The sequence below is a fragment of the Oncorhynchus clarkii genome, chromosome 16 (assembly GCF_045791955.1).
Source record: "Oncorhynchus clarkii lewisi isolate Uvic-CL-2024 chromosome 16, UVic_Ocla_1.0, whole genome shotgun sequence".
In the NCBI taxonomy this organism is placed as follows: domain Eukaryota; kingdom Metazoa; phylum Chordata; class Actinopteri; order Salmoniformes; family Salmonidae; genus Oncorhynchus; species Oncorhynchus clarkii.
This window is the reverse complement of record NC_092162.1, coordinates 69,269,176-69,295,835: the sequence shown is the minus strand read 5'-3', so window position 1 is coordinate 69,295,835 and position 26,660 is coordinate 69,269,176. Positions and strand designations below refer to the sequence as shown.

The window sequence follows — 26,660 nt, the reverse complement described above, 5'->3', positions numbered from 1 at the left end:
GGATGTTTTTAACATATAGCTTCAATAAAGTTCCAACCGGAGTATTCCTTCTTGTCTTCGTGAGCCATGAGGAAAAAGTGCAATCACAAAATGGCTGCTTGATGGACATCTGATATATTCTGCTCTCATTCACTCCCACAACAACATAGAAGCCTCATTATAATTTCTATTGATGGTTGACCCCTAGGCAGTTCAACATCATTCATATCTCAAGGGGATTTCATTGGCGACTCTGGTGAATACATACAAGCTCAGATTTCTGACTTCCTGTTTTGATTTAAACTCAGGATTTTGCCTGCCAATATGAGTTCTGTTATATTCACAGACATAATTCAAACAGTTTTAGAAACGTCAGAGTGTTTTCTACCCAATACTAATAATAATATGCATATATTGGCAACTGAGACTGAGGAGCAAGCCGTTTGATATGGGCACCTTTCATCCAAGCTACTCAATACTGCCCCTGCAGCCATAAAAAGTTAATCAAAACTGATTCGTAGGATACCCCTCTGACTTCTAGGTAAAAGGATACTCTCTCTGTCTATCTTTAGGAAAAACGCAGCAATAACAGAAATCATCCAGAGAAGTGAACCCTGTCGTCCTGGTTACTGGGTAAAGGTAAACACATGCAATATGAGCAGAGGTCGAATAACAGGAAGGATAGGGATCACCATAACAAATCATTGCCTAAAGGCTAATGGCTACCTCGATAGCAAAAACACAGTGATATGATTAGACAAAAACAAAATGCTTTACACACTGCGTCATGAGGCATAGACTGCTGTAGGCTATACACCAGTGGCGGTTGGTGCCATTTAAGACGAGGGAGGAAGATGTTACTTACATTTGTTTTTTAAATTATGACCCTGGCTTTATTTCTATTACAACATATTGGATGACTGTAATTCATATTCCATTCACCCAGTTCAATGTAACAACAATAGATTTAGGCTACTACGTGACACTCAAATGTTCCCTAAACCCATAATAATGAGGTTGTTACAACCAAGCCTACGAATGAAAGTCTACAACGTACAGTAGGTGCACAGGTCGAGAGAAAATGGAGTAATCAAGGTGCCTGTGCATGTATTGAATTTGATCTTGGTTGTAATCATTAGTCCAACAGTTGCAAACTACAGTTTCTATTGGACAAATGCAGGTATGTTTATCAAATCTAATTTGATTTGTCACGTGCGCCGAATACAACAGGTTTAGGTGGACCTTACCATGAAATGCTTACTAACAAGCCCTGAACCAACAATGCAGTTTTAAGAAAATAACAATAATGAGGGAGTATACAGGGGGTCAATGTGCAGTGGTTAAGGTTAGTTGAGGTAATATGTATATGTAGGTATGGGTAGAGTGACTATGCATAGATAATAAACAGCGAGGGACAACAGTGTAAATACAAAGGAGGGGGGGGGGGGGGGGGGGGGGGGGGTGTTAGATTAATTTAGTTCTTATGTGTTCATTAACCAATTCAATTAAAACACTCTGTCCGTTTCTAAGAATTTGTAAGGTTCTTATTTGCATAAAATGGACAGAGACCAGCCACCAAAAATTTGCCAATAGCGTTTATTCTTGAGAGCTCTGGTCATAATACCATGTACATTGGTTTATATACCTCACATTTCATCATAAATGTCCCTCCTCCTCTCAGATACAATGGCAATATAGTTCACAAGCCTTCTCACATTGTCTGCCACGTGTTAAACAATCTACTACATGTCCAAGGTCTCTCCCCTCTCTGGGTGGGGACAGAATAAGGAACACAGTGCAGCTGGTTGGGTTGTGTATCGGAGGACGCATGACTTTCAACCTTCGTCTCTACCGAGCCCGTACGGGAGTTGTAGCGATGAGACAAGATAGTACCTACTACAACAATTGGATACCACGAAAAAGGGGTAAAATATTTTAAAAAATAATTAGAATACTGTGTTCCACTGGCAACCTTGGTTAGCACGCACTGCGCCCGGCCCGCCACTGGAGTGCATGATGAGACAAGGACATCCCTACCGGCCAAGCCCTCCCTAACCCGGACGACGCTAGGCCAATTGTGCATCGCCCCACAGACCTCCCGGTCGCGGCCGGTTACAACAGAGCCTGGGCGCGAACCCAGGGACTCTGATGGCACAGCTGGCGCTGCAGTACAGCGCCCTTAACCACTGCACCACCCAGGAGGCCCATGTTCTAATTCTTGACTAAAACTACACACATTATATTCATACATTATATTCAGTGTTTGGCATTTGTTCTTAACTGGCCTGCTTAGTTAAATATTTTTTTTTAAACTTTGCTTTCTTGGCCACATGGACAATGGTGGTCTGCTTGAAACATGTAGGTATTACAGATTTCCTCGGGGAGAGGTTCAAAATGTCAGTGAAGACCCTTGCCAGTTGGTCGGCGCATGCGCTGTCTACATGTCCTGGTAATCTATCTGGCCCCGCGGCCTTGTGAATGTTGACCTGTTTAAAGGTCTTGCTCACATCAGCTAACGGAGAGTGTGATCACACAGTTACACCAGCTCTGTCAGGAGGAATGGGACAAAATTCCCCCAATTTATTGTGGGAAGATTGTGGAAGGCTACCCGAAATGTTTGTCCCAAGTTAAACAATTTAAAGGCAATGCTACCAAATACAAATTGAGTGTATGTAAACTTCTGTCCCACTGGGAATGTGATGAAAGAAATAAAATATGAAATAAATCATTCTCTCTACAATTATTCTGACATTTCACATTCTTAAAATAAAGTGGTGATCCTAACTGACTTAAGACAGGGAATTTTTACTCTGATTAAATGTCAGGAATTGTGAAAAACTGAGTTTAAATGTATTTGGCTAAGGTGTATGTAAACTTCCGACTTCAACTGTATATATACAGTACTACAAAATATAGCTAGTTCTCCCTCTCACCCTCTCTTCTCCTTAATTTTGGAAGAAATTAATTTGTTATAAACTGTTCGACTAATTGTCATTCTCTCTCTTGAGTCAACTACTCACCACATTTTAATTACTACAGTAGGATGTCATTTTAAATAAGAATTTGTTCTTAACTGACTTGCCTAGTTAAATAAAAATCTATATAAAAAATAAATATATTGTACGTGTGACATGTATGCACTGCTAGCTTGCTGTAGCTTATGCTTTCAGTACTAGATTAATTATCTGATCCTTTGATTGGGTGGACAACATGTCAGTTCATGCTGCAAGAGCTCTGATAGGTTGGAGGACTTCCTCCAACCTATCATAACTACTATGTAAGTATATGGAAGGGTGTGAGAACCATGAGCCTCCTGGGTTTTGTACAGAAGTCAATGTACCCAGAGGAGGACAGAAGCTAGCTGTCCTCCAGCTACACAATGGTGCTACCCTACAGACTGCTGTTGAAGCTACTGTAGACCTTCATTGCAAAACAGTGTGTTTTAATAAATTATTTGGTGATGTGTAAATATTAAGCATAGTTTTATCTAAAAAGGATAACTTTAATGTTTCACTATTTTTATTTTTATGAAATTCACGGAGGTGGATGGTCCTCCCCCTCTTCCTCTGAAGAGCCTTCACTGCTATACACTATAGACTGCTGCAGCCTACATAGTATAGACTGCTGTAGGCTATACACTATAGACTGCTGTAGGCTATACACTATAGGCCAAACACAAGCATTTGGGAGATAGGGAATAGTTAGATAAAACTTGTAGATAGGAAAATGTTCATCATTGTTATGAGACTTTATGTGCGGAGTCGGGATATACTCATGTCCTGACTGAACTCCAGTGACTCATCCCATGTTATAAGTGTTTTAGCTTCAAGTCCTACATTTTTTTTCAATCTTGAGTGGATGGACACACCAGCTATCTGACCATCCAACATAACTGATATCTGATGGGGGAGCGTGTGACATATCTGCTGGAGGTCAAAGTGTATTATCATGTGTTGTACTTTTTTTCAATCACCATTCACTCCAGCCGCTAATCATCAGTCTCTGTTTCCCTGCATGTTGACATCTGTCTGCCTGAAAGCATCTGGTTCAACTTGGGTAACGGTGACTTTTCTCAGAATGTGTCTGTCTACGTGACATAATGGGTGATCTCTAACAAACAAGGTGAAGAACCAACCAACCAACCATGCATGAACAAAGACTTGGTGATGAATTTATCATTTTCAAAGATGAGGCTTCTACGGGTTAATGTTTAGTAGTACTCTCACAGGACACAGGAGAAAAAGATATTATCATTGCTTATTGAAGTTATACATCAATCGGAAGGAGATGTGTACACTATACGGGTCAACTGAATGAAGTGACATTAAATCACGTGTGTCACATGAGCCGAATACAACAAGTGTAGACGTTAAAGTAAAATGCTTGATTACGCTCCCTACCCAGAGTTTTAAAAAATTATAATAAAAATAAAAACGGTAAACACAAGAGGAATAAAATAAAATACACATAAATGGAGCTACGTACACAGAGTACCATTTCCAGATCAAGGTATTTTTTACCTTTATTTAACTAAGCAAGTCAGTTAAGAACAAATTCTTATTTTCAATGACGGCCTAGGAACAGTGGGTTCAGGAGCAGAGAGACAGATTTGTACCTTGTCAGCTCGGGGGTTTGAACTTGCAACCTGCCGGTTACTAGTCCAACACTCCAACAGTCTAACCACTAGGCTACCCTGCCGTCCCATATTAGGTCATTGAGGTAGATATGTAAATGAAGACATGTTAAAGTGACTAGGTATCAGGATACGGTGCCTTCAGAAAGTTCACACCCCTTTATTTTTTCCACATTTTGTTGTGTTACCGCCTGAATTTAAAATGGATTAAATGTATATTTTGTGTCACTGACCTACACACAATACCCCATGATGTCAAAGTGGAATTATGTTTTTTTAAATGTTTTGAAATTAATTCTAAATGAAAAGCTGAAATGTCTTGAGTCAATACGCTTTCAACCCCTTTGTTATGGCAAGTCTAAATAAGAATTTTAAACACAGATCCAACTACAAGGACCATGGAGGTTTTCCAATGTCTCGCAAAGAAGGGCACCTATTGGTAGATGTATAATAAAAATAATACAGACATTGAATATCGCTTTGAGCACGGTGAAGTTATTAATTACACTTTGGATGGTGAACTCTATGTCCTCAATACAAAGCTTTATGTTTGGGGCAAATCTAACATAACACATTACTTAGTACCACTCTTCATATTTTCAAGCATGATGTGGCTGCATCATGGTGTGGGTATGCTTGCCAATGATAAGGAGTTTTTTTTATATTTTTTTATCATCTGAATAGAGTTAAGCACATGCAAAATCCTAGAGGAGAACCAGGTTCAGTATGCGTTCAAACAGATACTGGGAGACAAATTCACCTTTCAGCAGGACAATAACCTAAATCACAAGGCCAAATATACACTGGAGATGATTACCAAGATGACATTCAAATGTTCCTGAGGGGCCTAGTTACAGTTTTGACTCAAATCTGCTTGAAAATCAATGGAAAGACATGAAAATGGCTGTGTAGCGATGATCAACATCTAACTTGACAGCGTTCTAAAAATAATAATAGGTCAAATATTTTACAATACAGGTGTGCAAAGAGCTTAGAGACTTACCCAAAAACACAGCCGTAAACGCTGCCAAAGATGATCAATGTATTACATGTATTAACTCAGGAGGTTAAATATGTAATCAATATATATCAGTGTTTATTTTTGTAAAAAAAATGTTAGAATTTTTCTTACACTTTGACAGAGCATTTTGTGTATATTGTTTACAGAAAATGACAATTAAATACATTTTAATCCCACCTTTTTACACATCAAAATGTGGTCAAAGTCAAGTGGTGTGAAAACTTCTGAAGGCACTGTAAATACAGATGATGAGTGTAAAAGTGTGTGTGTGTGTGTGTTTGTTTTGTATGTGTGTTTGTTTTGTGTCGGTATGCATGTGTGTGTGTGCAAATGTAGTGTTTTGTGTGAGAGTGTATTGTGTGTGTGAGTGACTGTGAATATAGTGTTTATATATAGTCTTGTGAGCGTGCATAGAGTCTTTGCAAAGATAGGGTCAGTGCAGATAGTCCGGTTAATCATTTATTTAACTATTTAGCAGTCTTATTGCTATTTAGAAGTCTTATTGCTTGGGGGCAGAAGCTTTCTCGGAGCCTGTTGGTCTGAGAGCCGATGCTCCGGTACTTGCCGGACTGTAGCAGAGTGAACAGTCTATGGTTTGGGTGGCTGGAGTCTTTGTCAATTTTTCGGCATGCGTGATATAAAGGTCCTGGATGGCAGCGAGGTCGGCCCCAGTGATGTACTGGGCTGCCACATCACCCTCTAACTCTTTGTGGTGCCTTTTCCATACCAAGCGGTGATGCAGCCAGTCAAGATGCTCTTGATGGTGCAGCTGTATAATTATTTTTTTTGGGGGGGAGAATCCAAGGACCCATGCCCAATCTTGTCAGCCTTCTGAGGGTGAAGAGGCGCTGTCATGCCCTCTTCACGGGTGTGTGGACCATGTTAAGTCCTTAGTGATGTGGATGCCAAAGAACTTGAAGCTCTCGGCCCGCTACACTAAAGCCCTGTCTATGTGGATGGGGGCGTGCTATCCCCTCTTTCTCCTGTAGTCCACAATCAGCTCCTTGATCTTGCTGACATTGAGGGAGAGGTTGTTGTCCTGGCACCACACTACTAAGTCTATGCTTTCCTCTCTGTAGGTCTCATCATTGTCGGAGATCAAGCCTACCACAGTTGTGGTGTCAGCAAACTAGATGATGTGCGTGGCCACACAGTCGTGGCTGAACAGGTAGTATAGGAGGGGACTGAAAATACATTCGATGGGCCCTCGTGTTAATATTGCAGCTTTTCAATTCTTTCAATTAAATTCTGTCTGATAGATGAGATTTGTTCAAAAGTCTCCTATCTTTCTGGACATTTTCCAATAGAACATTGGGGAGTGCCGGTCGGTTTTCTCTTCCTCTCAATTTCACCAGGATATGCTGTCACTTCTTCCACGTCTACTCTTGCAGCACTTTTGGTAGCCCATGAAAGAAAGGAATGGGGTCCGGGCGTGAACAAGGAACAGAGTCCGAGTCGAAGTCAGATTTGAAGTCGAATTGGACATTAGTAACTGTCGATCTGATGTACCGAAGTGCTTGGCGGTCATATGTGATAATGATATGAACTTTCTGTAAAAAAAAGTAAAGATAAACACGAAGAAAAAAAAGGTAACTAACTAGCCCAAGCCTGGTTGAAATGTTGCTTTTCTCCGTCGACGCAATCTTTACAGGAAGAATGATATGATTTGAAACCTTGCATAGCAGTACTGTCGCGTATTTATAGGCTACTCATGAATATGCATGAATCAATTTGCAAAGCTTATGTGGATATTGACTTCATAAATAGCAATATATTTATATTATTTAATGTAGATCCCCATTATCTGAGGGAGGCTGAATCCTGAATCCTGAGATGAGAGTTCTTCAGTGTGAGCTTATACTGTGAGTGAACACAAAGAGAGACACATTGTTGACGTAGCAGGCTGTGTCACAGCAGTTGGCTAGCTTGGCCAGCCGGCTTTGTCCAGATTGCAGATAAGAATCAACATCCCTTTTCAAATATTTATCAGACACTTCTGTTGAGTTGAATAGAATATGTGTTTTTATAGCACCATGATAAGGACACAGATTGGTGGTGGCTCAGATATGATCCTATCATAGAAGATAACTGCCAAAATAAAGGAAACACCGACATAACGTGTCTTAATTAACTCAGGAACAACACCTGTGTGGAAGCATCTACTTTCAATATACTTTGTATTCCCCATTTACTCAAGTGTTTCCATTATTTTGGCAGTTACCTGTACTTAAAAGCCCTGTCGAGCATCAGTTGAAGATAATTCCTCCCTCACCAAACATAGATGATATTTTTCCTCCCTCGCCTATCATAGGTGATATTTTTCCTCCCTCACCAAACACAGGTGATATTTTTCCTCCCTCACCAAACACAGGTGATATTTCTTCTACCTCACCAAACACAGGTGATATTTTTACTCCCTCGCCAAACACAGGTGATAATTTTACTCCCTCACCAAACACAGGTGATATTTTTACCCCCTCACCAAACACAGGTGATATTTTTACTCCCTCACCAAACACAGGTGATATTTTTACTCCCTCGCCAAACACAGGTGATATTTCTTCTACCTCACCAAACACAGATGATATTTTTACACCCTCACCAAACATAGGCTAAATAATCATGCACATGTCATGTTGAAAGATTATTTTGTTGAGAGAAGACTTTAAAACATTAAATAAGTGTAAATGAAATATGTTATGTAGGGGAGAGTGGGGTAAGTTGAGCCAAAGGGCATATGTTGAGCCACCCTTGTTTGATTTGACCAAATATTCACGAAGAGGCCATCATTTCATGCAGTCTGTGAAGGAAGAAAACACACGGAAAAAGTGGTAAGCAAGTTAAGTCCCCAAAAAGTATTTTTGCCAAATCAAATGTATTTGTGTTCGAGGTTTCATGATTGTATCTAAACCAAAGTAGATATTTTTAAGATTGTTCTATACATCAGTTGGGGTCTCTATAAGCTTCATTATGAGGTCATAAACCTAGCATGAAAGTGCATCCTTGTAGCTGTGTGGGCTAATATAGTAAAAATGTTTGCCTTGGGTTAAGTTGAGCCAATGGTTGAGCAAACGGCAAGTTGAGCAAATTGAAGTGTTTTCTTCCCAGGCGTAATGCAATGCATTATCGCTGGGATATGGGTTAGCAATAGGGCCTATGTTAAACATATTTTTTTTTAAGTACAAAGTGTTTGTTAGGTGTTATACAACGGGTGGGTCTAGTCCTGAATGCTGATTGGTTAAAACCGCATTCCAGCCGTTGTCTATTCCACAAGTTACCACCGACTAAATCTATTTAACGTATTATTATCTATTACGTTAAAATACATATTTGCTCTGTTCCATTTGACTGCGCAATACGCTGTCTCATCAGCCGCAATTTATAAACATGATCTCCACTATAAAAACATTTGGACATTATCTCATATTTATTTTAGACTAACATTTCGTTTTCAACAGCAGAGATTTGTATAAACCTTGCTGTCTGTTGCTCCAACATTTGCAACATTGTTTCAATTTTCAAATTCGATCTCTAGCTGTCCCATAGTAACGAGCGTGTCGGGAGTCTGGACGAGACAGACAGGCAGGCAGCTTTTCTCAGCCGGCTGAAATCATGAATCAGCAGGCATTATTTTTATGGATACATACAAAGAAATGTCTATTGGAATAAAGGTCAAATGAAAAAAGGTCAAATTGAATAAAGGTCAAGTGAAACGAAGTGCAGCTAGTTTGCAGTCTTTCCAGCTTCAGTTTGAAGTGATTGTGTTAGCTGTGTTGTTGGCTAGCTCCTCTGAACAACAGTGTCCTGACGAGAGAGCACATTTTCTATGCCAGGCCAAAATCGCACCTCATTAGCTCATTGTTATGGACGTATCCAAATAAATGTCACTAGAAAACAGCTTAAACAAATGAAGCTACTGTTGTTATTGTCTGCACTGTTTGATGTGACTGTAAGTTAGCCGTAATTGGCTAGCTAGCAAGGGATAAAAATGTTGCCAGGCAATGGAACATTTTGTCCATAGATACAGAACAAAAAGACTGAGCGACTGGGTCACTTCTCTGGCAACCGAACCGATAGAACGAACAACCAGCCGGCTTGGGTAGCAAACCTAGATTTGTATCGGGATTATATCTTGTGTAAATGTAGCCGATGTGAAATGGCTAGCTAGTTAGCGCTAGTGGCGTTTCAATCGGTGACGTCACTTGCTCTGAGACCTTGAGGTAGTGGTTCCCCTTTGCTCTGCAAGGGCCGCGGCTTTTGTGGAGCGATGGGTAACGATGCTTCGAGGGTGACTGAGGGTGACTGTTGACGTGTGCAGAGCGTCCCTGGTTCGCGCCCAGATCGGGGTGAATATATTAATCAAAATAAAATTTTTAATGAAGATATGTCAATCATTATTTGAATATGTTGGTAAACCATTGTATAAAAGTTGTATAAAAGTGATAACGCCCTCGAAGCCGGTGTTTGGAGTATATATTGACACAGTTTGCCGACCCTCGACTTCGTCTCTGGCCCAATAACACCCGTGCCAATATATCCTACAAACACCGGCTTCTCGGGCGTTATCACCTAATTAAACCTGTGTTAAAAGATGCTTACGATGATTAACCGTTTTTAAAAAGCCATTGTTATTGTGTTGAATTGTGTTAGGGAAATAAAGATAAACATGGCTTTGAAAAGGTAGTGGTAATATTCCCTTCCGTGCAGAAAATTGTAGTTGGCATAACTTACCCTGTCCCGTGGCTCAACTTTCCCCATTTCCCCATAAGTTGTGCCAAGAGAGAACTTTTTTTGGACAAGCTATATTTTCGAAACTGTAATGTTTACATGAATTCTGATTATTTCCAGGGATACACAACATCCTGAAATATTTATAAATATATATTTTTTGAGAGAATACTATATTTCCCTTGACGGTGTGATGCTGAAAATTTTGCTCATCTTACCCCACTCTCCCCTAGGCTAAAGTCGATAAATCAGGGTGGTTGATGGCACTGCAGTCCCAGAGTGCTCTTCTCGTTTTGCTTACTGTAGCTAAATGCACAGTGTCAGCGAGGCTGTAACTCAGCGTGGGATATACACAGTATGCTTATCTATTTGAATAAAAAGGGTCAAATTTGAGTTTGGAATCATTTTCACTGGGTGAATCACTCTGGGATGTATGCAAATGTTGTTTATTTATCAATCACTTAAGGCCTAGTTGGTAAAGGATATCAATCTTCACTGGTTCTCAAACCTCTCCTCGAGGAGCCTCAGACTTTTCACAATTTTGTTGTAGCCCTGAACAAGCTCAGTCGATTCACCAATTCAAGGGCTTGATGATTAGGTAACAAGTTGAATCAGGTGTGCTAGCTCTGGAATAGATCAAATACATGGAACGGCTGGGGGATCCTGACTTAGGAGAGTGAGACTGAAAAAGATGACGGAAGCGGATGTTGATGTGGAGCGTGAATATAATGGTGGGGTAATCAAGGAGAATTGGAATATTGTCCAAAAGAATAGAAAACTGAGCAATTAGCATACAGTGATGAGAATGTCCCTTCTTATCCCTTAGGAATCCATTTTCTTAATGAGGAGCAGCTGATTGGATTACCAATTTTGAAGAATCTATTTGATATACCCAAACTGGTGGAGAGTTTTGGGTAAAGTGAAGGCTGTGAGGATCACGAGAGGCAGGCTTATTTAGATTTTTTTTGTTCATCTGAGGAGCAGAAGATGCGTGTGCGTCTCATCAGATTTGAAATGTTTGTGTCCTGTGTGTCTCTTCGGAACAGGGCACGTCTACAGGGGGTAATATCTGGTGTCTTTTGGGAAGTCGACGTTACAGAGATGGAAAATATTCCTGGAGTGATTGATGTTTGTCAGATGAATCGTATGGTCAATGAGGAGAAAGTGAAGAGTATCTGTTCTTCTGTTGTCTCTCCCTACTCAAGAGTCTCTCCCTACTCAAGTGCAGTTTGCCTATATAAACTATAGAGTCAGAGCATGTATCCCAAGACCAATGCAGTGTGATCGCTGTAAAGCTTTTGGACATGTTTTAAGTGTTTGCAGAAGGGAGAAGCCAAGAAGTGGAAAATATAACATCCTGTGTTTTAAAAGTAATGAAAACGTGACATGTTGCCACTGTGGTGGGAACCATGAAGCCACATCTTTGGAACAAGCCACATCTTTGGAATGACAAACAAGGGTGAAAGAGAATGAGATGGCCAAAGACAGGGCTGTCCAGAGCATTTCATATGCAGCTCCTGTTAAAAGGGTTGAGGTTTTGAATGGTGCTCCTGAAGAATCCGTGATGGTGGACAGACCTTCACTGAAGGCTGCAGGCGTTGTCGTTCAGCAGCAGGACCCAGATATGTTCAAGGTTAAGTAGATGGCCTTTTTATAGCTATGGGGATTAATGGCACTGCCATGGTGGAGAGGGAGTTCAGGAAAATGCATATCATTGTGGATGCGACGGAACGGTTCCCAAGGACTGAAAGAACTTCTCAGTGGAGGAGTTGCATGGAGTATTGTCACGAGCCGTACCACCCTGTCAGGTCATAGAGCCTGAAAAGGGAGATTTTGAGGAATACGTGGGGGTTTTGGTTTTGTTAATGTGTTTTTTTATTTTTTTTATTTTGGGTGGATTAAGTTTTCCCTATCACGTGTGGGTTTTATTTTTTGCCTTGGTTTTCTCAACCCTGTCCAGTTGGTGGCGGTAAACGCACCTTTTGGGGTTGTAGTCTGCCATAAAACCTACAGAAGAAGGGTCCTGAGGAGAGGTTTGAGAACCACTAATGTAAAGTGGGGGTAGCTTACCAACAAGAGTATATTGTTGTATGTCTATTGCTTTTGGGAGAGAAGCAACTGTTCTTATTTTGTAAAGTTGTGTTCTCTCTCCACCCTCCTTTCCATTCCAGAAAAAAATCAAAAGGAATCGCGTTTGGTGTAATTTAGCCTTCGATAGTTTCCGTAGGAATGCGCATCAGCTGACTGACTCGAGAAAAGTCAGAAAGCAGACAATCACAAACAAATTATCGGCAAATGTCCCAGTTATTAATTGCAACTAACGCTATCATAACCATGGAGTCGACTCTCGAGCAACATCTGGATGATACGTAAGTGATTATTTGATCGAAAGTTATTTGATTGTACCAAATCGTTAAATTATGTGAAAATATTCCTCAAATGTTGTTTTGATATGATAGCATGAAGAATCCAGCCATTGTCGGAGTTCTCTGCACGGACCAACAAGGACATATTCTAGGCTGTAAGTAAAGTCCTAATTTCTTGTTGCTGTCTTTTTATGTATCTGATTATTCAGCAGACAAAATGTTTAACTGACGACCACACGCAGTCGTCGTCAAATCAATAACATTTATTTCACAATGCCCTGTATCAGCAGTTGTCACTGTGCTTGTACAGAGATACCCAGAGAACCATAGCGACTATGGACAAACCCCCTATTAAGGCAGGAACCTAGGAAGCAACCTAGAGGAACCAGGCCCCGAGGAGTGGCCAATCGTTTTCAGGCTATGGCGATAGAGTATATGGCCATTAAGGACAGATCGTTCTTCAAGATGTTCATAGGTGACCAGCAGGATCAAATAATAATCAGTGGTTATAGAGGGTGCAACACATCAGCACCTCAGGAGTAACTGTCAGTCGGCTTCCAGGACAAGGTACTAAGTAGCACATCCGGTGAACAGGTCAGGGTTCCATAGCTAGTAGTCCATCATTCGTCATTGGGGGAAATGCTGCTAGCTAGCTAAACTGTTTTGCAGCCTGTGTCTGGTAACTGCCTCTAACGTTTAACACTTCAACAAAAGACTAACTGAATGTTTGAAAACTATGAAAATATATCCTTGAAATGGCAACAGTAACAAATATTAGACAATGCAATACATCAAATAATAGTAGCCTAGCTAGAGCTAAATCCTGTTATCTCTGGTGATGCCTAGCAATTGTGTCAGGTCCACTTTTGATACTAGGTAACTTATCACAAGATCAGCCTACATTTTGACATTCCATATGACTGAATCAGAGTCTACTTTGTCTCCTTGTGTTTATTTCAGGTCGTGGCTCTCTGTCTGATGAGCATGGGGGAGTGGTGTCTGTACTGGCCAGACAGGCAGCCACTCTCACCAGAGACCCTACAGACAGTCCCACAGTGTGCCTGGAGTCAGATTCAGGGTGAGGATTCACATCCAGTTAATATTAGGGCGAGTTTGTTTTGCATCACTTGGTGCCCCGGGTGGGTGGGATTTCACTTTAGGATCATCATGGGATTTGTAGTTCAGGATGACAGCCACATTTGCTTCAAATCAAGTTTTTATACAGCACATTTCAGACATGGAATGCAATGTGCTTCACAGAAAGATAGAAACAAAATACACAACAAACATGAGGATTTAAAAACAAAATAATAACAGTACAAACAATGGCTAAAAAGCAAAGCTGAAAAAGGTGTTTTAAAATAGATATTTAAAGATGTCCACAGTTTCGGACCATGTTCTCTAGCAGGCTATTCAAGAGGCTGGGGGCGTAATAATTAAAGGCTGCCTTTCCATACCTCTTGGGCATGGGCTTTGGGATAGTTAATAGGCCAGTGCCAGAGGACCTGAGGGACTTACTGGGTACATAACTTAAAAGCATGTCTTGACATGTATTTGGATGCGCAATCTGGGATTGATTTTAAAAACCAATAGTTTTGAATTTAAGATTCTTCTAACAGGCAGCCAGTCCAGAGACCTTAAAACCGGTGTAATGTGTGCTTTCCCTGTCTGGTCTTTGTCAGTACCCGTGCTGCAGCATTCTGTGTTTTGCGGTTGACCAATGGCTTTCTTGGTAGACCAGACAGGAGAGCATTACAGTAGTTTAATGCTGCACCTTGGCAATGTTCCTCAGGGAGTAAAAAGCTATTTTGGTCACATTCCTAATGTGGTGTTTGAAATTTGAGTTCAGAATATAAAATGACACCTAGGTTGTTTTTTTTTTAGCTGGTGTTTTATCTTTATTGCCCGTGAATGTGCGGCCAGATTCTCTGTGCTTTGGCTCAGACTTTTTTTATTTATATTTTTATCGTTTATTTTTTTGCTGTGGTGGTTACGAGAAACAGACTGTTTGAACCAATTTCTCCAGAATTTTTGCTAAATAGTGGAAGGTTGGAGATTGACCGACCAATTGCTAAGAGCTGAAGAACAATGGCTTGCGCTTCTTCTGATATGCAAATAAAAACTGTTTTGAATATGGTGGTGGGGATCGATAGAGAAGGCAGTTGAAGGCTTAACTTTCCTGAGCATGTCTGTGTCAACCATGGGCGGGAAATCCATAGTGCCTTTGCGTGGTAGGCTAGGACACATCATTAAACTTCTCATCAGGTCTTGTTTGACTGATAAAAAAATCTGTCGTTCTGTCCCTGAACCAGGCAGTTAACCCACTGTTCCCCGGTTGGCTGTCAATGTAATTAAGAATTTTTTTCTTAACGGACTTGCCTAGTTAAATTTAAGTCTACACTTGTTTGCAAAGCATGTGACAAATACAATTTAGATTTGTCCAGTTCATTGACTGTGCTGCCACCTTGTGGATATCATAAGTATGTGCACCGCTTCATATTTATTTAACTAGGCAAGTCAGTTAAGAACAAATTATTATTTACAATGGCGGCTTAGGAAAAGTGGGTTAACTGCCTTGTCGGGGGGGGGGGACCTCGCCCAAATGTATACTCCCACTGGAAAATATAAATGTACTGTTTGAAAATGTGAAGAAAGAAAATACGACATTGCACGTACCCCCAGTTTGGGAATACCTGCTCAACATGTAAAGAATTTATGGAAATATATTCATAGTTTTATCATTGTTAATATTCTTGACTGTTCTACATTCTTCTAATAAGAAAGCTGTTAAAACCAATCAGTGTTTGCATCTTTTAAGGTCTTTTGTTTATAATCAGTCATTTGTACCTCCCCCCTAGCGTTTGTATACTTCTTGTATGTATACTTTGTTTTCTGCAATTAAAAAAAGAGCTAAAAATAAAGGAATCTAGTGGAAACCTGACGCGATGCAAAGGAAAACCAAGTGAAGCAGTTTTTGGTGACAGTCAGGTTTGAAATCAGCGTATTATATAAGTTATGGTTTGCATATTATCACAAAGTATTACTAGGTAGTGAATTCAACTGTAAGCTAGCAAGGAAAGTTAGCCTACAACTTTAAAGCTGGAAACTTAGCTACCGGTATTGTCTTGCATTTATATAAGTGTTCTAGCCTGTATGGACATTTTGTGTTTTCGAACAGTTTCAACATTTCATGTTGCTTTATTCGAGTGTGTTAGATGCTGTGCAGCAGGAGTGGACTGGAGAGCTAATGCAGCGCCGACAACTCTAGCAATAAATTAGTACTTGGAGCAAGCTCTTCACGCTATAAAGAGGCTGTTTCTGACAGACTAACCTCTCAATCACGTGAGAGACATTTTAACAGCAATACCGAACGTAAAACAAATTCTCGTTTTTTTTTAAAGTACCTACGTTTCGGTATTCCGTGCAACGCTAATGGACAGGTGGGAGCTGCTATCCTACTTAGACTCTTCATTAATATGGGCCCTGGTGACCTGCCTATGGTATTGAAAGACATTTCCTCATCTCTAAAACAATGCGAACAGTAGTAATAATATACTGCTTTTAATAGTGATGTTTATTTGCATACTTGAGTATTTTTGTTGTTGGTTAAGTGATTTTGAATATTGCATTATTTTATTTAGTCATGTCTTGATTTGAAATGCAATTGATTGGCCACAGGCTTTTTACTATGGTAAACATTTTCATTGATTGTTTATCTCCCCCCCCCCCACAGGAATATTCTAGTGAGAACACATGGAGCCATCACCGTAGCTGTTCACAAGATGGCGTCATGAGGTCACCTAATGAAGATAGACGAGGCTGTTTTGTAAATCTGTTTGTTCACTAATGCGAAATAATCATACCCAATATAAAGTCTGGATCTGGGAGGTCACATTGAAGTTGCAGAAGATTGTTTTTTTTGGGGGGGGGGGTTCACTGTGTTTGGCCAAGAGTCATATTTAAAAGTCAAGTACATACATACTATGTTGTATATGTTAAATAGGGTCTGATCTGTTTTTGGGGGCGACTTATTTCTTATTCAATAACTGGCTAATCCTGTTTTTTTTGGACATTCATCTGAAATCAGGTCTGATTTGTATTTATTTTTTTCAAATCCATGTTGAAATATTGTATTTGTTCATATTAAAAGCAATGTAACAATTTGTCACAGTTTGTAATGGTGTCTATGATTTCTGCAAAGTCAGGGGGACTTGGTTGTGTTTGTACTGTGTGTGTGTCTGGACTTACACTCTCTTTAGTGTGGTATGTTTTCAAGTATAATGAAAAATGTCACTCTCGTGGGATACTGCAGTAAACTTGACCTAGAGGAGCTGAATGTGGTAGTTGGTACTCTGTACTTCTATATTGTACTGCAGTATTTGGTTATTAAATGTGGCATGTCAAATGGGGGGGACTTGTGCCGTACGGTATGTCTGAACTGAGTCTTCTAGGATTTTAACTGTAGGGATAAGTTGCCCCCCCCCCCAGGCACCTAATGCCTGGGGCAAGTGAGCTGAGTGTGCATACAAGTTGAACCTGCTCTGTGATTGGCCCATTAGGCAGGTGATCTACCAAAATGCAAAGAATTCCAGTAAGTAAATATGACCTACAAACCTACAGGAGTTGAACATTGATTCCGGGCCAAGCATCACAGTCCCCATTACAGCCAGAAGACTTACCCCCCCCCCCCCCCCCCCAATCTAAAGGCCACCCCAGACTCGGAACACACTGACCTTTTTTAATGCAGCTAATGTCAGAGGTCATTGTCAGTGATTCATTGTCTCTGTACCAAATTAGCACTCTAGTCCCCATATAATGGGCCCTGGTCAAAAGTTGTTCACTATATAGTGACTGGGGCGCTATTTGGAACACGTGTTCTTGACTAGCACACTGCTCACTGAATTAATTTAGGTGTGTGTGATGCATCACATTCCCCGTAGTTTTATATATTCATATACTGGAAAAATAAAGACAATATTTATCCAGAGTTAATTAACAGATGGCATTTGGTCACAAGTGCTCCCTCCATAAAATGAGTTGCATGATGCCTCTTGGTGTGTGAGATGTTTATAGATAGTCTGCTTTCTCATTTAGCTCTCTCGCATTAGCCCTTTTTATCTCCCTCGTTTTAATTCGATCTATGTTTTACTACAGTGAGCAGACATGTGAACTGTGTATCTCTTCACTGTCCCAGCAGGTGCACATGCTTTCAGTGAACGCATTTCCAGTTCAATGCATTTCTAGGGCATCTCAGGTCGATAAACTTTAACTGGGATCCGGTCAGTTTAATCTTCTGACCTTCGTGTCATGGGTCCATTATTTTCTCCTTTAGATGGTTCAGCATTTCTCGTGGCATCCTGCTGAGGTAATTCTGTGCAAATAATAGGCCTAAGTGTGGATGGAACGTATTAGTTTCAAAACCTAGTTATATGGTTTTATACCATTTTAATAATCTCATTATTACGCAATTGGAGTTCAGGTCATACAGACCTTGCGCTAAAGTTCCCCTGCAGTGGATGGGATGTCCCGTTACATGCGGCGAGAACACTGCAGTCAGCGATAACGCCTAGGCTGGCTGTCAACCTGTAGAAAGACCCTCTATCTCCGATCATCTCTATAATCTCTAACTCTTAACATTGTTCGTGCTCATCCTCAATTTTTAGCCTTTATTAACATGCTGTTTTGACAGAGCAGTGAGACGTTTTTATATCCTTTTGGGAGGTTTTCAGAGCGATCGTTACGTGCCAGTCACGTGTCAGCCCCTGTGAGAGCGACTTTGGTTCACGCGACCCTTCTCAATAAATCGCAAATGTTCTGTTGAACTCTGAGGGGGGAATACACACAGTTAAATAAAGTTATGGCTCATTCATCCTCAAAGGAACGGGTCCTGCTATGTCGAAGTATATGTCAAGGAAACTTCAAGTAGAAGCAGCCTATTAAGTGCACTATCAAAAGGACAGTGTGCACCTAAAATGTAGGAATCTCCCATCTAGCTCTTCGAGCGCAGAACACCATCGATATTTCTTACTATTGGAGATCAAGAGGAAAATACTTCAAAATCTGATGGAAGATTAAGGTATGTATATAAGTATGTTAAATACTGTAATTTCAGTTTTCATGAATCAATAGCTAAGTGTTCTATACTGAAGTGTTTTTGCATTTCTGTATTTATTTTTATAGGGCTTTGGGGATATGGTTTATTGTTTAAAAAAAAGTCACAAATACATAATCATTTATATTAGCCTATTTTGTTTTATTGTTGGCTGTAGCCTACCACTAATGATTGCTGCTACACACTACGTAATTTCAATCTTGTGCCATTTGGAGTGCACGGGCACTGACTGCACCGATGTAGTTTGACCGAATCTATTAACCCATAAGTACTTTATTAAATTCATTAGCGGTGACAATTAGTCGTGATTATCCATCTTGTGTGAAATACTTTGGGGGGGGGAAATATATGTTCATATGGTCTTACATAGTAAATTAATGAATCAATCTGGAATCTGGCTAAATGTCATTAATTTAAAAGTCCCAAAAGTGATGTGCCAATCCCAGATTGCCCATTTAATGTTCAGTTAATTTCTGTGTTCTTGACCTGGTCACCTGGTTGTTATAAGGTTACTGTAACTGAATTCAAACATATGTTTATGACCTGTGTGTTTCTCTAACTGAATTCAAACAGCTAGTGGGTAGTGATTTATCAATTTCCCCAAACAGAGTTGTGACTGTAGGTAGGGTGAGTGAGGGACTCCAATGCAACAATACAACTCTGATCTAAAAGAGAGCAACTGGTCCAGCAGATTTGTATATGGTAAGAGACCCCTCTATGAGTTTATATTTACAATACTGCGGTGGTGTATGGTCCAGACTTCGGTTCAAATAGTATTTTAACATTTTTTGAAACTCTCCCAGTTCAAGTTTATTACATTATTTTACCAGGGAAGTCAGTTAGGAACAAATTCTTATTTTCAATGACAGACTTTTTAAAAATACTAACTGCCTTGTTCAGGGGCAGAAGGACAGTTTTTTTTTTTTTACCTTGTTAGCTCGGGGATTTGATCTTGCTAGTCCAACGCTCTAACCACTAGGCTACCTGCCGCCAAAAGTGGAACCAATATAAAACCCTGACCACCTGGCACTCCCGGTGAGGACATGCAAACATAACGTATTTTAAAGATTTCAAATAGTACTTGTGAACTCATATGCCAAAGTATTCAAGACTGTGGTGTGTTCCATTCTCCTTTTCAGGGATAATAAACTAAGCCAAAATCTTTTTCACCTAATCACCAAGCAGCTTCTTAGCAACTTAATCTCACCATTCCTCATGACTAATGCGGATTCAAGAATGTGAGAGTTTGCTATTAGCATTGTGTTGTATTACTATAATATGGAGTCATATGGGGAGGCAAAGCTACAGTAGTTGTGGCTACAGATCTGTGGTCACAGAGCTTGTTCGTACAGTAAATCCTTAAAAAGGAAACTGATACATTATCTCAAGCTATTGTATTCAAAACATACAATGATCAAATATCATAATTTGAGTTGTTTGCTCTCAAATATTGGAAAAACCTTGAGATGAGAACAATTACTCTGAAATGAGAGAATCTTTCATTTTCCAACGAAACAATGAGTTCAACCGGTTTTGTTCTTTTAATTTAACTTTTCTGGTCGCCCGACCAATATCCTGTTTCAACCTGATCTACTCCAGGACAAAGCAATCAACATGCCTAGTTTATTGTAATTAATTGCCTGTTAAGCCATTGTTGACGCAACACTCCAAAGGGAGTTGGATGCTGTAACTGAACCCACTGGGCATAGCCAATGTCAATTCGACGTCTATGTGATTACAAATTGAAGGCAATAAAAATGTCAATCATATCATTGATGGGTGATTTAAAAATGGGTGATTTAAAAAAAAATATATGTTTTAACAATTCTTGAAATGAGTTTACTTTGATGACTTTTTGGTATATCCAATTTATTTTTCAGGAAAAAAACATAGAATTTTAGTTGAAACAACAACGTGGAAACAACAGCGATTCATCCAGTTTCTGCCCAGCGAGAAAGCTTCTAACTAACATTTTTGCTGACCTGAAGGTTTCCATCATAGGGTTCTTATATAGATAGACAGATGAGACCAGAGCCCCTTGGTCTTAATATAGGAAATGAATATGCTAACTTAGCTATCCAGACATGCTAGCTCTTCACACAGAAGATGGATATGGTAGCTGTCCAGACATAGCACACAGCTAGCTATGTGGCGTATAATGTGACATACTATAGTATGTGTCAATAACTTGCACGCCTCCACCGCAGGGGCCCTAGCACTGCTCAGAGACAGAGATACTATCAGCCTCAACCTCAAAGCCCTTAGTACTGCTCAGAGACAGAGATACTAGCAGTCTCAACCTCAGGGCCCTTAGCACTGCTCAGGGCCAGAGATACTAGCAGCCTCCACATCAGGGCCCTTAGCACTGCTCAGGGCCAGAGATACTAGCAGCCTCCACATCAGGGCCCTTAGCACTGCTCGGGGCCAGAGATACTAGCAGCCTCCACATCAGGGCCCTTAGCACTGCATATAAACTACAGAGATAATGATAAGGGCTGGAAACCCCTGACACACACCCTACAGTCCCACCCCCACAATAGCTCATCCTCCTGCTTTTGAGCTCCTCCCTGGTATAACCCGACAGACAGCTCCTCCCTGGTATAACCCGACAGACTGAGCACCAGGTCTGTGGTGGTTCAATACATGTCATGCATGCCAGAGGTGACATTTAGCTTACTTCAGCCCTGGCTTGCAGGAAGGAAATCCAATCCGGCATGATCTAGTTTGAACCTGCTCGCACTCTTAAAGCAAAATGTAGAGTAATATTAAGATGCACTTTAATGACATGACAGTTTTTGTAGGACAGCTTCAACTGACTCTCCAATTTGATTTGAATAATATAACAAAACACAATCTATAGATTATCATCATTTAATCTATAGATAATCATAATTTTTCAACCTTTTTGGCTGATGAAAGAGTGCTAAGGTCAGACTATTGCTTTAGATCTGTCTGTCCCCCTCGCCTACCTTATGTCTGTCTCTCTCTCTGATTGTCCAGAGATGTCTCTGCTTTTTCAGAGTTTCTCAAAGAAAGATGGTCATTGTGCTAGTGGTCATCGTTGACATCCAGCCGAGTGTTTTTGAAAACGGGGTTCTTGCCCCGTTCATTATCTCAAGACTAGTTTGTCCTGATCCCCTTCTCCTCCTTCGTGATCTGTTAGATCTATTTGATCCCCCTGAAAGGAATCTGGAAAGGCAAGAAGAAAGTTGCATCATTCTGCAAAGGTGGTCATTGTGAGAACTCAATCAAATGGATCTCATTTAAATACTGTGTCTTCATGCTTACGCTTTGATGGATGGTTATCTGTGTACAACCCTTGCTAACTTCAACTTCAGAAAGTTTTTCTCTCAAGACAAGTCACACGGTTGCCATGAATTTCATTTCATTTAGCTTTTATCGAACCATAAAAGACCTTGAGGTTAAACATTTTCTGGGGTGATTTTCAAGTTATTTCTAACTTGTTTGTATGTTGTTACAGGTGCAAGGCTAACCTTGACACAGCTGTAGATGTATCTCCCTATCCAGACACACCAGAGGATGACGCTACAGTAGACAACGGATCTTTTGAATTCTCTCTGCTGCTGCTGCTTTCACCATGCTACCTAAAGAACACAACAGGTAAATGACACCTCCGCCTGTATCTGTACCTGTAACCACTAATGACTGTAGAGATCCTATGGCTGCTTTTAATTAATCACCAATAATAATAATATGTATAAAACAGTATAAATCAGGTCCGTATTTTTGTTGTTGTTGTTGTATTATTTCTTACATTGTTAGCCCAGAAAATCTCAAATGTTTTTACATACAGCCGGGAAGAACTATTGGATATAAAAGTGATGTCAACTTACCAACCAGGAACTGGTCTTCCCCGAAGCAGATCCTTTTTTTTTTTTTTTTAACCTTTATTTAACTAGGCAGGTCAGTTAAGATCAAATTCTTATTTTCAATTACGGCCTAGGAACAGTGGGTTAACTGGTCTAGGAACAGTGGGTTAACTGGTCTAGGAACAGGGGGTTAACTGGTCTAGGAACAGGGGGTTAACTGGTCTAGGAACAGTGGGTTAACTGGTCTAGGAACAGTGGGTTAACTGGTCTAGGAACAGTGGGTTAACTGGTCTAGGAACAGGGGGTTAACTGGTCTAGGAACAGTGGGTTAACTGGTCTAGGAACAGTGGGTTAACTGGTCTAGGAACAGTGGGTTAACTGGTCTAGGAACAGTGAACTGCCTGTTCAGGGGCAGAACGAAAGATTTTGTCAGCTCGGGGATTTGAACTTGCAACCTTTCAATTGCTAGTCCAACTCTCTAACCACTAGGCTACCCTACCGCTCCATCTGACCTTCACCCTGGACATGGGATCTTATCTCAGAGGCTGACCCAAAACAACGTGGTCGCCGCAGGAGAGGCAGACGGAGCGGGCTACTGGTCAGACTCAGAAGGCGAGCACACCACCCACCGCTTCCGAGCATATTACTCGCCAATGTCCAATCTCTAGATAACAAGGTGGATGAAATTAGAGCACGAGTTGCCTTCCAGAGAGACATCAGAGATTGTAACATTCTCTGTTTCACGGAAACATGGCTCACTCGGGATATGTTGTCAGAGTCGGTACAGCCGTCCGGATTCTTCATGCATCGCGCCGACAGAAACCAACACCTTCCTGGTAAGAAGAAGGGCGGGGGTGTATGCCTTATGATTAACGACTCATGGTGTAATCACAACAACATACAGGAACTCAAGTCCCTTTGTTCACTTGACCTAGAATTCCTTACAATCAAATGCCGACCGCATTATCTTCCAAGAGAATTCTCTTTGATTAGTCACAGCCGTGTATACCCCCCCTAAGCAGATACCCAGTCGGCCCTGAAAGGACTTCACTGGACTCTATGTAAACTGGAAACCATACATCCTGATGCTGCATTTATTGAAGCTGGGGATTTTAACAAAGCTAACCTGAGAACAATACTTCCTAAATTCTATCAGCATATCGAATGCGTGACACAAGCCTCTAGCATTCTGGATCATTGCTACTCTAACTTCTGTGATGCATACAAAGCCCTCCCCCGCACTGCCTTCGGGAAATTTGAACATGACTCCATTTTGTTGCTCCCAGCCTATAGACAGAAACTAAAACAGGAAACGCCCGTGCTCAACCAGCGTCATGTTCTGATCAGCTTGATCGACCTGTTTGCGCTCTCTTTTTCTCTATCTTTCTCCTCTGTTTCTCTCCCTCTCTCTCTCTCTCTCTCTCTCTTTTTTTCTCTGTTTCTCTCTCTCTCTCTCTCTCTCCCTCTCTCTCACTAAAGGGTTCTATTTTCAGCTGGTGCTCAGGCGCTAGTGTCAAACGTACATTAGTTTTCAGTTCCGTCATGTAAAAACTGACACACCCTGGATAGTTTTGTTCATTTACATCAGCTCGCTTGTACTGAGATGGGAGGGGCGGTAATATTTGAGGTTTGTCGTTATTATAAACAAAAAGTGACAATTTTAAGACTCACAAAAAGCAGGTTTTAACGGTAACACAGTTGTGAGCGGAAGTGCAGCCAATCCAGCAGTGACACACAGGGCCCATGGAAGTGGATGTTGTATTTCAAAAACATCAAAAATAGGCAAGTAGCCGATGAATAAAGGGGTTTTAAATGGTCTACTGAAAGTGCTTTGAGTTTTTTTTGCCTTCATGCCTTTTCATGATTCACAATTCACCTGCATACTTCATTTTGCTTGTTCAAGTAGGTTATCCATCCCCATTTTCAAAGAGCACCCCTCGTCCGATTACCAAAAATACGCTCCTTAAAACTATTCAGTCCTCCTATAATGCCACATTAATGGGGGAAAAAAAATAGGCAACGATACAGGAGCCTAGTATTTTGTATACAGTGCATTCGGAAAGTATTCAAACCCCTTGACTTTTTCCACATTTTGTTACGTTACAGCATTATTCTAAAATGTATTCAATTGTTTTTTTCCTCATCAATATACACACAATACCCCATAATGACAAAGCAAAAACAGGTTATTGTACATTTATAAAAATAAGGAAATATGACATTTATTGAAGTACCCTTTACTCAGTAAAGGCACACACTGTGTTGCAGAGATGGTTGTGGAGATGGGAGAACCTTCCAGAAGGACAACCATCTCTGCTGCACTCTATCAGAGGGACCATCGGGTTCTTGGTCACCTCCCTGACCAAGGCCCTTCTCTCCCGATTGCTCAGTTTAGCGGGGCGGCCAGTTCTAGGAACAGTCTTGGTAGTTTCAACCTTCTTTAATTTAAGAAGCGAAAGGGGATATCTAGTCAGTTGTACAGCTGAATGCATTCAACTGAAATGTGTCTTCTGCATTTAACCCAACCCTGCTGAATCAGAGAGGTGTGGAGGGCTGCCTTAATCAACATCCACAGCGACCAGGGAACAGTGGGTTAGCTGCCTTGCTCAGGGGCAGAATGACAGATTTTTACCTCGTCACCTCTGGGATTTGTTCCAGCAACCTTTCGGTTACTGGCCCAACACTCCTACCCGCCAGGCCACTTGTCGCCCCCTTCCCCAGACCTGTGCCTCGACACAATCCTGTCTCGAAGCTCTACGGACAATTCCTTCGACCTCATGACTTAGTTTTTTTGCTGACATGCACTGTCAACTGTGGGACCTTATATGGACAGGTGGGTGCCTTTCCAAATCATGTCCAATCAAGTTGTAGAAACATCTCAAGGATGATCAATGGAAACAGGATGCACCTGAGATCAATTTCGAGTCTCATAGCAAAAGGGTCTGAATACTTGTGTAAGTAAATAAGGCATGTTTATATATATATATATATATATATATATATATATTTAAATGTGTCTTCTGCATTTAACAGAACCCTGCTGAATCAACATCCAAATTATTTTACACCATAATTTGCAAATAAATTCATTAAAAATGAAAATGTCATTTTCTGGATTTTTTTTCTCATTTTGTCTGTCATAGTTGATGAAAATTAGAGGCCTAGCTCATCTTTTTAAGTGCACAATTGGTGGCTGACTTTTTTGCCCTGTGTGCTGATTTGAATAGTTGAATCTCTGTAGCCCAGATACTTTGACCTCTGCCTTACAGTATGTATTTCACTTGACTCAGTATATGGCTGTTGATTGCACATTACATCTGAGTCATTTAGCAGACACTCTTATCAACCTACAGTTAATTATTTTATTTAACTAGTCAGTTAAGAACAAATTTTTATTTTCAATGACGGCCTAGGAACAGTGGGTTAACTGCCTGTTCAGGGGCAGAACGACAGATTGGTAGCGTGTCAGCTCGGGGGTTTGAACTTGCAACCTTCCGGTTACTAGTCCAACGTTATTAGTCCAACGCACTAACCACTAGGCTACCCTGTCACTGGTCATAGTAAGTAAATGTTTTCCTTAATAAAGCAGCAGTCAGTGCTAGTGCTACGCACTGAATTTATTCGATATGTATATACTGTACTCTATACCTTCTACTGCATCTTTGCCTATGCCGCACGGCCATCGCTCATCCATATATTTATATATATATTCTTATTCATCCCTTTACATTTGTGTGTATAAGGTAGTTGTGAATTTATTCGATTATTTGTTAGATATTACTGCATTGTCGGAACTCAAAGCACAAGCATTTTGATACACTTGCATTAACATCTGCTAACCATGTGTATGTGACCAATAACATTTTATTTGATTTAGTGAGAAAATACAAGTGCAAACTGCTAGGTGCTATTGGGGACTTGTTGTCTAACTGGGATATATGTTCCTGAGGAAGGAAGTTGTTAGCAGCTGGGTTGGGCTGGAAGGAATCTT

The 26,660-nt window shown here is 40.6% G+C and overlaps 2 protein-coding genes across 2 annotated transcripts in view; both read left to right on the top strand.

The window, feature by feature from the left end:
- The first annotated feature begins 12,442 nt into the window (after positions 1-12,442).
- LOC139367771 (ragulator complex protein LAMTOR5-like) lies at positions 12,443-17,697 on the top strand. Its single transcript, XM_071106102.1, has 4 exons — positions 12,443-12,730; positions 12,821-12,882; positions 13,688-13,805; positions 16,461-17,697. Exons 1-4 carry the CDS (start codon positions 12,657-12,659, stop codon positions 16,519-16,521), a joined length of 315 nt encoding a protein of 104 aa, XP_070962203.1. The 5' UTR covers positions 12,443-12,656; the 3' UTR covers positions 16,522-17,697.
- Positions 17,698-18,433: 736 nt separating this feature from the next.
- Positions 18,434-26,660, top strand: part of LOC139367768 (monocarboxylate transporter 5-like) — a 59,846-nt gene continuing 51,619 nt past the window's right edge. Inside the window, exons 1-2 of the mRNA XM_071106101.1 lie at positions 18,434-18,803; positions 22,321-22,460. Of these exons, the coding sequence (XP_070962202.1) occupies positions 22,438-22,460 (23 nt within the window). The 5' untranslated portion in view covers positions 18,434-18,803; positions 22,321-22,437. The remainder of the gene's footprint in view (positions 18,804-22,320; positions 22,461-26,660) is intronic.